At 31.9% G+C, this 12559-nt stretch overlaps 1 protein-coding gene across 1 annotated transcript; it reads left to right on the forward strand.

Annotated features, from left to right (window-relative positions):
- The first annotated feature begins 7943 nt into the window (after positions 1 to 7943).
- Positions 7944 to 10977, forward strand: LOC114406617 (serine carboxypeptidase-like 45). The gene is made up of 10 exons (XM_028369373.1): positions 7944 to 8337; positions 8473 to 8577; positions 8680 to 8775; positions 8918 to 9010; positions 9090 to 9160; positions 9268 to 9549; positions 9626 to 9750; positions 10169 to 10261; positions 10354 to 10471; positions 10579 to 10977. Exons 1-10 carry the CDS (start codon positions 8082 to 8084, stop codon positions 10726 to 10728), a joined length of 1389 nt encoding a protein of 462 aa, XP_028225174.1. The 5' UTR covers positions 7944 to 8081; the 3' UTR covers positions 10729 to 10977.
- Positions 10978 to 12559: the final 1582 nt, after the last annotated feature.

The following is a 12559-nucleotide window of genomic DNA, read 5'->3' on the forward strand; positions in this document are numbered from 1 at the left end:
TAAGGGTTTAGGGTTAAAGGTTTAAAAGGTAGGGTTAACGGTTTAGGGGTTATGGTTTAGAATTTAGGGTTTAGGGGTTACAATTTAGGATTTAGGGTTTAGGGTTTAGGGTTTAGTTTTTATATATTAGGGGTAAGGGTTTAAATGGTAGGGTTAAGGGTTTAGAGTTTAGGGTTTAGTTTTTATATTTTAGGGTTAAGGGTTTAAAAGGTAGGGTTAACGGTTTAGGAGTTAGGGTTTAGAATTTAGTGTTTAGGGTTTAGGGTTTATAATTTAGGTTTTATGGTTTAGGGTTTAGGGTCTAGTTTTTATATTTTAGGGGTAAGGGTTTGAAATGTAGGGCTAAGGGTTTAGGGTTTAGGGTTTAGTTTTTATATTTTAGGGTTAAGTGTTTAAAATGTAGGGTTAAGGGTTTATGGTTAAATTTTAGGGTTAAGGGATTAGGGTTTAAGATGTAGGGTTTATTATCTAACCCTTGTGGTTTAGAGTTTAGGGTTTAGGGTTTAGGGTTTAGGATTTGGTGTCAAAGCCATAGGGTTTAGGGGTGAGTGTTTAGAACTTAGGGTTTAGGTTTAGAACTTAGTGTTAGGGTTTAAACTTAGGGTTTAGTTTTTAGAACTTTGGGTTTAGGGTTTAAGGTTAAGGGTTTAGTGTGAAGTTTTAGTGTTTTGTGTGTACGGTCTAATCCGTAGGTTTTAGGATTTAGGGTGTAGGGGTTATGGTTTTTAATTTAGAGTTAAGGGTTTAGGGTCAAAGTCGTAGGGTTTTCTGTCAAGTCTTAGCGTTTAGGGTTTAGGGTTTACAGTTTAGGGTTGAAATAAAATTACTCCAGACTCATATGCATCTAATGAAATAAAATTACTTTTCGAAGTTGAAATAAATGGAGTGGATCAATCCAGGTTGAGTGACATTAGTTATTTTCTTTTGTCTACCTTAGTGCACATATGACATTGATGTTCATCGTTACTTAGAAACATTAGTTTTTTTCCTTTTCTCTACCTTAGTTATTTTTTAACTTCATTGATTATTATAGTTTGATACGCGACATAAACTCTATCCATAAGTAAGCCTTAATAAACTGAATACCATACATTACGTGTGAAATTCAAATGAGAAATATACAACAACATATTTAAACGGAGACAAGCAAATCATTCATTTTGGTGTCCGTGATGCCGTGAGGATGTGTCACATGGCTGATCCCATCTTCGTGCTTGGCGATCAAGATTTCTTCTGCCCCGATGCCTTCCCGCTTCTTCTTCGTCAGCCTCCGCAGAAAATGTGTGACGCAAATCAAAACCGAATAAGTCACCCGTATTAGGTATTTGTCCCGGTACATTCCATTGTGTTCCTAATGGGGCATTAGGTGTTGGAATTGGGCCATGATATTGCTGTGAAGGGGTCATAGTGGGCCATGAAAAATGAGCTTGTGTTTCCGCAACACCACCAAACGAATGCTGACTTGCAGAAGTATCAGTGTGATAACCCTGAAAAGGATACTGATACATCTGTGTCGGATACTGAGCAAATGTTTGTGGCGTGTAATACATTCCATGGCCACGCTCTGTCATTTGTTGGGAATATTCTTCCGCTTCAACAGCCTCCCTTCGTCTGTCTATGCCCTGAGTTTCAACACTTGACTGAAGCATATGAAACTGTTGTGCGGGAAATTGACGCTCTGATGCAGGACCATGTGACACTGGCTCAGTGACTCTCTTTTGCTCTTCGGATAAAATTGTAATTTTTTTCACATAAGGCACGAGATCATCAACTGTCCATGTATTCCTCCCTTGAGGAGACACCATGTATTATAATGTCTCTGCAACTTCAGCCTGCAATTATTAGGGTCAGAAAATTAATGGCCATCATTAAAAAAATGTTCAAGTTAAATATTCAAAAAAATTAAAAAATACCAATGTAGCTATGTTTGCATTTTGTGGGTCAACAAACATCTTTATCTTTCGCCTATACCAGACCATGTAGTCCGAGTTAAAGCTCAATAGGCCTTCTTGTCGGGGATAAGCGTCAACCCTAAATGCATGGCGATTATTCCACTGATGAATCATTGGGGCGAACAATTGCCCCCAATTTTCGTCATGTTTCCCTTTTAATGTTATGCCATGAATGTTTAAGGGTTGCGAAGGAGACTCTGGAATTGGTTGCTGCATCCCAAATTATCTCAACAAGACAACTTAGCGAAACTTTGTTACTGCTTTTGTCAATGAACAAGACACCTCCAATGAATCTCAATATCCATGCACGGGCAAACCTTCGTACTTGTTCTTCGTCGTCGTCGTTATTTATTTGTGCAAAATGGTGAGCCAGCCAACTTAATTTAACCACACTACCTTTAATTTAACCTTCTTGTGGTCTGACTCCCAATAATTCCTCACATAAATCAGTCCAATCAAGATTTGTTGGACCGATTAATGGTAAATCATCCACACTTATACCTAACAATACAGAGACGTCTTGGAGAGTAATAGTACACTCTCCGCATCTCATGTGAAACATATGTGTTTCCGGCCTCCATCTTTCTATTAGAGCACTAATTAATGAGACATTTATTTTTAAGTATCCTATCTTCATAATCCAGTAAAAATCAGATTGTCGAAGAAAAGAAAAAATTTGCTCTGGAATTTCTTCTTCCCCTTGATACGTGGGGACAACTCGTTTGATATGTAATTTCCGATCTTCTTTCCCATTTCAAACATGTTCTGAAACATGCTTAGGTTGCATCCATAATACATCAGCATCGATAGGGCCAGACTTAATGTTAATATGTGATGAACATGACGATGAAGATGTCATTGCTACTGTAAAATAAAATATAATACAATAAATTCACAAATCAATTTATATATTATTTGTAGATAATATAAATTAAACTACACACATTTATAAAAACGTTATTAAATATATAACAATAAATTTGTAATAAATAAAACTGGGCAATTTTGAATATATTCTATAGATAAATTAAAATACATGTGAAGAAAAATTTAAATAAATAATTTTTTTTCTACAATTAACAAAAAATAATTAAATAAAATATGGATTAACAAATTATTTATAATATAAAAAAATATTGAAATGCAAAAAATTATTTAAACAATATATATACAAAAATAATAATAATGTACAATGTATCATATATTTAATAACGTAAATTTCCTAAAACAAATAATATTAACCTACAAACTAAAACTAACACTATCTTATCTCATATATATATATAACTAAAAACTAAAAATAATTAACTCAAACAATATTAACTTATCAATTCATTTATTTAAAACTATACTATCTATATATAACATACAAAAATATAACACTAATAAGGTAAATTTACGCGTGTCTAATATTACAATTATTTATTTACGTGTGAAATGCTTAATATTACAAAAACTAAAAATTTACGTCTACCTAAAGTTTACAAATATATACTTAAAGCTAATATTAATTTATGCCTAATATTTCTACAACTACCTAATATTACCTGTGCCTAATATTTCTAAAGCTAATATTACGTGTGTCTAATATTTTTAAACCTAATAATACCTTTGGTTGTGGCTGACTAAAGTATCACATATATAATATCTAAAAATATATACTACAAAATAAATAATATTTTCATACTAACTAACCTAACCTTACAATACCTATTAATCCTAATTAACCTAAACTTACAATACCTATTAATACTAGCTGACCTATTATTTTTATAATATTAACAACAGAATATATAAATCATAATATATAAATTTTATTTAAGAAAATCACTTACCAGGAATTATGGAATTATGGAAGAGAAAAACACAGCAAAGGAACCACAGCATTAGCACGCATACACTCAGTGAAACTCAACAAAGGAGAAAAGCTCGGCTTGGAGAAGAGAAGTGTACATAAAAGTTTATGTTGGAGGTTTTTTATAGAAGAAAACGTATACAAGCAAAGGTCAAAAGCTACTCTCCTCTTCAGTCCAATCCTACTCTGCATGCTGCATCCCTAAACACTGCAAAGCTGAAGCCCTAACACTGCAACCCTGTGACCCTGGGCTAAGAATCTTCACGTGAGCTACAGCCTATCTCGCCAATGGAGAAGGCGAGAGCTTCCTACGTGGCTGTCTCGCCAATGCAGAAGGCGAGACCTTCTCGTGTCTCCTGTCTCGCCAATGGAGAAGGCGAGAGCTTCTCCTACGTGGCCCTGTGTCGCCAATGCAGAAGGCGAGACCTTCTTGTCGCCTGTCTCGCCAATGGAGAAGGCGAGACCTTCTCCTACGTGGCCCGTGTCGCCAATGACAATGACGGTACGTCCTGTAACGCCAATGCCAGTGGCGGGTTAAGCTTTCTCGCCAGTGGCTATGGCGGATTCCATGCAAAAACAAACCCTCTCCGTGAATAGTTTTGAAACAGACCCTAATCCGTAAATAGTTTCTAAATGTGACCCCTTTGCGTAAATTTACGTATCTATTGTCATTCCTAAAGATTAGTCTTCAATCACAAAACTAGTGAATACTACTTCCTATCAATAATAAGATTTTTCTTAAAAAAGACTTACCTTAGGAATAGGACTTGAAAACTATTCAGACTGACTAAAGCCAAGTTATTCCTTGAGACAAGTTATTGAACAAATCAACAATGTATAAAAGAAAACTGGTGACATATTATTAAATATATAGGTAAAATTACAACAGCAAAATCAATTTGCCTGTGGTTCAAAGCTCCCTTTTGCTAAATAAATAAACAAGTCTGAGTATTCAGTGTAGCTCTTGTATTATGCACTAATGTACTTGTCCAAGTGGTTACTAGCCTTTGTCTTCTTTATTGGTTTAGTGGAATGTTCATTGTCTTCTTTATTGGTTTAGTGGAATGTTCATAATTAGTGTTCTCAAGTTGCTAGGTTTGGATTGGACTAGGTGATAAACCAGCTTCTATCAAATAAAATAAGATAAAATAAAAGTTGATAGACAGCAGTTCATAATTTTGAATAACCGTCTATTTATGTTTTTCATATAGCCAACTTAGTTTATTTTAATGGAAGTTGATAATGTACATTTATTTGTTTTTTATTAAAGAATTATGTTAGAAAATTATATCTTAATTTTTTAAAATAAATTTAATTTGTTAATTTTTTTTTAAAAGTATAATATATTAGAAACTATTAATACTAGCTACTGCATTTATTTTTAAAAAATATATCTAAAACTATAGTGAATTAATAGATTTCCTCTAGGGAAAAGTGAAGGCATATCAACAAACCTCCTCTTCTAAAAAAAACCTCCTTTCTCTAATGCATGGTAATAAGTTAATTAGAAAAATACATACTTTTTATATTATTATTCAATAATAAATGTTATATGTACTTAATTTATTTATTTTTGCATCGATTATTTTTAAAATTATATCTAAAACAATTTTTAATAAGTTGAGTATAAAAATTATCATAATAATGAGAATAAATTATACAAATTACCTCTAAATTTCATGAAATTATACAAACTCTTTTTTCTTCACTCCTATACTAATCTTTTTTTTTAATTATTTGAAAAATATACATTGATACCTTTTATACACCACACTAATCCTTTTAATAACTCTTTTTAAGGATTCCCTTTAAGGCTTTAATAACTATGGTTCTCTATATTCCGTAAAAAAAAAAAACTATGTTTCTCTACGAGAGAAGTTATTGTAAATGTTAAAAAAAGTAGAAAAATATAGTTAGTATAATTTACTCTAATAATTAATAATATATAAATATTAAACTGGTTTCACTAACTACTAATTTTGGTTGTAACGTCTTTAATGACGTTATTCTGAAGTCACGATTTGATTCTGGAGTCTGGATACTTGCAAAGTGCAGCTCTTTGTTGGATTTTCTGGTGAAAGATGGTCTTTTGTCCACAATTTTTTGCATCATCTTCAACTTCGAAGTTGCCATCAATACTCATCACGTGATATAAAAAATCATGATTGAGTTCAAAACAAAATCAGATTCCAACCTTATCACAATCGAATATGTAGGTAAAATGGCAGTAGTCAACATCACATCCTGTTTACTGCAATAGTTTTCTAAATTCTAACGCTAGCTATCACGCGGTTCAAAGTGTGAATTTTACTTTTCAAGGGCAAGGTTTGTTCTTAAGTCATAACAAATCAAACAATATAAGAATTTTATAATATAAAATATGTATAATTTTGTATAGAGATAACATTTTTTAGACATTTTTTTTAGTTTTTTAAACAATCACTGTGTTCTTTTTTTTTTAACTACCATGTATACTGGGATCAAGATTCTCTGCGGTTAAAATTTTAAGTAAGCATTTGATAAATAAAAAACTGCCCAAATATCAAAGCTTAAAAATGTTTACTTTTCATTAAAATAAATCATATTTTATTTTTCCAAGATTACGCACCGTTGGATTATAACAGCATGAGGTGCAGTTATAATATTGTGTATTGATAAGAAAATAATTTTAGTTTGACCAGCACTCCACAAGAAAAACATGTTTACTTTTATATAATAAAAATTACAATAAATACATATTTTTAAGATATAAATGACACTATATTAAAATTCATAACACACAAATATTTTTAAATATATAAATTACTAATATTTTAACTTGTACGTTATATTATATATGTTTTTTTATACATTGAAATTCATAATAAATATCTTACATATATTAATAATAATAAATTACAATTATAAAAATTAATATAATTTTTTTAAAATTACAGAGACTAAGCAAAAAGTTGTTGTAACTAACGATAAAGAGTGATTAAACCTAAATGTGTTAACTTTTCCATGGCATGCATAGCCGTCCAAATGAAAAGAATATTCTAAGGCTGATTTGTCTCTTGCTTTTATTCAATACTGTTTGGCTTTTTAATTCATTCCAATTCGCGATCGTGAAATGTGATCCAATTATTTGAATATCATTCTTGTAGAATTTATTAAAAATGATTACTTTTATATTTTTATAACATAAAAAATGGGAAGAAATATGAGATGATCTTCATTGAAATAATCAACCCGTAAGTTTGATGACTAAAATTTATCATAATAAAGACATATTGAAGGGACACAATGTAACGCAATTTACAACCACAACCACGCTGTCAACGACGATGTGCTCACATCATAACAAAGTAAACAAGAAAAGCCGGAACCCTAATATTGACATGTACGATTTGTCTGCTTTCGTATGAGTATAAATAATTTATTTAACCAAAGAATCTATTTAATTTTTATCGGATACAAAATTTATTTGGCTAAGAATCAACACTAACTACGCACTGCTTAAGTGTACACATACATATAATAATTTATGGTTTTACTTAATCACGAACTTTATGATTTTTTTTCCTATATTATTAATTGTTATGCACTTATGCTTGATTATTAATTATGACATTGTAACCATAGAAAAATATCATATGGAAGGTGTTGGATTTTAAAAACTTAAAAAAATAACATGTACAAAGAAGTTTGGATCCGAAAAAGTATGTCATGATCCTTCTCCGCGCACAAGACAATAAAGAGAAATTTATAATAAAAGTAATCTATATTATTAATAAAATGTAACTACTGTCATTACTTTGTTCAATTGTTCTTTTTTCCTTTTTTATTTTTTTAAAAAATAAAGATAGAGCACGAAATATCTCTCTTTCAACTAGTAAATATAATTGTTGTAAACTTATTATACTAACCAAAGAAAATATTTATTAAGATTTTCTTGTAGTGAAATGGAAAAAATATTGATAATATTTTTTATCAACTTTTTGTGGATTATTTAGTGCTTTAAATTTAGTAATCTTGTAGGCAACTGTAAAAATTAAATTTTACATATATTAATATACTGTCACTAAGAAGAGTAATTAGTTAAAGAAATAATCGATGGATAAAATAGATGAAAGAAGCATTGGTTACATTAAATTTAGAGTGTTAAATGAATGCTTAAAGGAATTAGAAAAGGCAACAAAGAAGACCACTATGCTTTTATCATAATCTTTATAAGCGCATAAACACTGGCGCAAATGATTTATCATCCTAATTAAACAAACAACTTTTCACACATGACCATGCTACCTCATTCATTAACTATGATTGCAACACTAATAATCATTTTTCTTGCACAAACACTTGTGGGGGTGAGTTCACTTCCTGAAGCTGATAAAATAACCAATTTGCCGGGGCAGCCACGGGTCGAATTTCAGCAATATTCTGGTTATGTCACCGTGGATGATCAAAATCAAAGAGCTTTGTTTTACTACTTTGTTGAGGCTGAAGAAAACCCTTCTTCCAAGCCATTAGTCCTATGGTTGAATGGAGGTATATATGCCTTGTTATGTATCAATACCATTTACATCATTTTTGTTCAGTTATTTATTTGTTTTGGAATCTGGCTTAAACCTTTTAAGACTGATCAAATCAATTAAGATGCTTTCTTGGTTTTGATTTTTGAAGGGCCCGGTTGTTCATCGATTGGAGTTGGAGCTTTTGCTGAGCATGGTCCTTTCAGACCAAGTGACAACAATGTTCTTGAGATAAATGATAAAAGTTGGAACAAAGGTGAACCTTAAATCCAATGGTTTGTTTTTATTGAGGGTCAAAATATCAAATATGCTCTTTTAAAAAAAGCAAAACTGCTTGTTTATTTCATCCTTATCACAGTGGCAAATGTGCTATACTTGGAGTCACCAGCTGGTGTTGGATTCTCTTACTCTAGCAATGAATCTTTTTATGCCTTAGTGACAGATGAAATCACAGGTTCTTTTCCCCTTCATTTTGTCCACAATGGCATTTAAAAACTAACACAAGAATCAAAATTTAATAAGTTCTTAAGATTTTATCCACTACTTGTCTTTATGACATTTCTCAAGAACCTGACAATGGTTTTGTTCTTGTACAGCTAGGGATAATCTTGTTTTCCTACAGCGTTGGTTCACTAAATTCCCTGAGTACTCAAATAACGACTTCTTCATTTCAGGGGAGAGCTATGGAGGTTAGAATCAAATATAAATTAATAATATATTCACTTTGAAACTGTAGTAAAATAATGCACACTTCACACTTGTTTGTAGGTCACTATGTTCCACAACTTGCACAACTTATTGTTCAAACCAAGACCAACTTCAATCTCAAGGGAATAGCAGTGAGTAGTACAGAAGGGAAAATCTGAATAATTCTAATATTAAAGACCATTTGATTTGTTTGAAAAGTATAACTGGTTCATATTTATATATATGTTGAAATTTGCAGATAGGGAATCCTCTTCTTGAGTTTAATACTGATTTCAACTCAAGATCTGAGTACCTGTGGTCCCACGGACTGATATCAGATTCAACATACGAAGTCTTAACTAGAGTCTGCAACTTTTCCTCAATTAGGAGACAAATGCAAAATGGGAATCTTAGAGGGGTTTGTGGAAAAGCAAATAAGCTATTGGATAGTGAGATTAGCAACTATGTAGATGAATATGATGTCACTCTTGATGTTTGTTTGTCATCAGTAAATCAACAGGCTTATGTGCTGAATCAACTGGTGAGCTTCATCTACTTTCTGCATAGGCATGTAGCATGTTATTTCTTTTTCTTAATTGATTTTGTCCCGGGTTCAGCAAGAGACACAGAAGATAGATGTTTGTATTGGTGATAAAACAACTACATACTTGAACACTAAAGAAGTCCAAGAAGCTCTGCATGCTAATCTTGTTGGAGTCGCCAAATGGTCAACTTGCAGCTCGTAAGTTTTATTGCTTCAAAGATGACACATTCTTGAGTGTTTTAGAGATGCAGATATTATCTTCACAAAAATAAGAAAGGTAGTAAACGTTTGATATTTACCCCTTAACTTATAATAACTATTAGACTCCATAAGTTTTGTTACTTAAAAGACTAAGACATTTCCGTTGTATATCTTTTCTTCAATTTTCCTAAATATTGTAAATAATTTACATATGCATTAAGATACACAAGAAAGTTGATTTTAACAAAAGATATAAAACAAGTATATATGTATTTCCATCTTATTTTAGGGTCCTTTGTCCACCAATCTTCAATCTAATTTCCCTGTTGTTCTTTCTCATTTGTCAAGCACAATTGGTCACCCTTTATTTCTGAGACTTACATCTCGTGCTAATGATATCTTCCTTATGTTACAGAGTTCTGCATTATGATTATCAGAATCTAGAAATACCAACAATTCCTATTCTAGGGTCACTTGTTAACTCTGGCATCAGGGTCCTAGTGTACAGGTAATTGAATTTGTTTAGTCACTGACATTTAGCTAACTCCACACATCAGGGAATAGCCTTTTTTAAGCAAGCAAAGCCATTTCTCTATGCAGTGGAGATCAAGATTCAGTGCTTCCATTATTAGGTTCGCGATCTCTAGTTAACGGATTAGCCAAGGAAATTGGACTTGATACAACCGTGGCCTATAGAGCCTGGTTTGAGGGAAAACAGGTTAGTATTAAATTATTAATACTTGGAGTGCAATAGATCTTTGAAAAATTCAATGCCTATATGCACTGCCATTTAACTCAACCTTGATTTGTTATATAAAATTTCAGGTGGCAGGATGGACACAAGTATATGGGAACATCTTATCATATGCCACCATAAGAGGAGCATCTCATGAAGCTCCCTTTTCTCAACCACAGAGATCACTCGGGCTACTTAAAGCCTTTTTGGAAGGAAAGCCACTACCTGGTGTTAAATAAAATACGAATAGATTTAATTAACGCTAGGCGTTCTTATTTGCTGCAATAAATAGAAATGCTTCCAAAATCCACACAGAAGCTTATTATTGCTATAGGATTACGATTATCTTATGATTGTTATGTTCGTGCTCTACATTTCTATGCTTTGCTTTCTTTCCGAACAATGTGCTAAAGGTGCACAGGATGAAGGGAAGTACAAGGATTAAAAATTACAATCAGCCAAAAATAAACTAAATCCAGATAATTGTATCGTGTTTGTTGAAAGTAGACTATTAGAACAAATTGAATAGGGTTTTATGACTATTTACGGTTAATGTGAAAGCTTTTACACTAACAATCGATAAGGCACTAATTAAAAAGTCAACAAATTTATTAATTTGTAGCTAGCAAAGTCTTAGAAAGTAAGTTATGAGTTTAATTAAACCATATAAAACTAACTTGTGAGATGAGGGTTACTCCCACTTATATATATTATTATGGTCCTATCATTAATCGATGTGAGATTTCCAACACATCATTCACGTCCAGGATTGAACATCCCGAGTGTGAAGTTTTCAAGGCTGGACATTTGTGGCTAGAGATAGTGTTAAGATATAATATATAAGTTGAGGACAACTCTTATTCTATGAGTTAATTTTTGTGATTGAGTTAGGAATAAACATGCATTCTAAGATAAGAGTTTATCCTAAATCTATTAAAACGGGTCACCCACCATATTATCCATGCAGTAAGCCTAATAATGTTGGACGTGTAGGATGCATTAAGAAAAATTCAAGTCTCACATCAACTATAGATAAAACCAAGATAAAATATGAGAGACAATTTTGATCCTATGAGTTAGTGTGACACCCTTTATCCCGACATACATATAAATAAGAAAAACATATAAAGATGTGTAATTAACTAAAATGATTTTATTCAATTAACATAAAGGAGCTCATGTGATTAAAAGGGTCACATTCACTTTAATATTACCAAATAAAACTTATTAAAAAAATATCCGGCTCAGAACAAGGCCATCAAAGTTTACAAAAGAAATTTTGTTAAATCAATGAGGTAAAATAAAATAAAATAATATCATGCAATTAAAATAAAAACTCATCCCCAATGTCACATTCTATCAGAGCATTGTGTCCCAACGTCTCCTAGCACAATGTTCTTTAAAGTTATCCACCTAGTCATCTGTTCCCACGAACACAAATTTCGAGATCATCACAAGATCTAAACACAAATAACACATAGGAGGTGAATTATCACATTTCTAAAAAAAATACAAATAAACAAAGATGTAATCAAAATAAATTATGGAAGTATTTATAACATAGTTCAACTTAATGTAATCCACGTCACTTCACCACTTTATTATTTAAAATTCATTTTTCAATCATCAATCATATTACACATGAATCACACACTCGGATCAAGACGTAATAACACTCATCAATTTCATAATAAACACAAGTGTTATGCAACAATTATACTAAGACTCAAGCCTATATTTAATGTGATACCATGTCACTGAAAAACAACATTGAGGCGCTTAGGAATACATAACAAAACACACCACACAATGGATATGTCAGGTCACTCTTACTAAGTAAAATCATAAGGTGACCAGTGAGGATCACTCTTTTTGCGAAAATGCTCTAATCATATGGGATCAACATAGGATTAAAGGAACACTAAAATCGAGTGTCTTTACCCCCAAGGCCTAGACTCCAAAAAATACGTTAGGGCCTTACCTTCCTAATTCAGATCCAACCCCTAAAACAATTTTTACACGCAAACACTGCTTATGAATTATATAATACTCACGACCTCACACTCGTAT

The sequence above is a fragment of the Glycine soja genome, chromosome 3 (genome assembly GCF_004193775.1).
Source record: "Glycine soja cultivar W05 chromosome 3, ASM419377v2, whole genome shotgun sequence".
In the NCBI taxonomy this organism is placed as follows: domain Eukaryota; kingdom Viridiplantae; phylum Streptophyta; class Magnoliopsida; order Fabales; family Fabaceae; genus Glycine; species Glycine soja.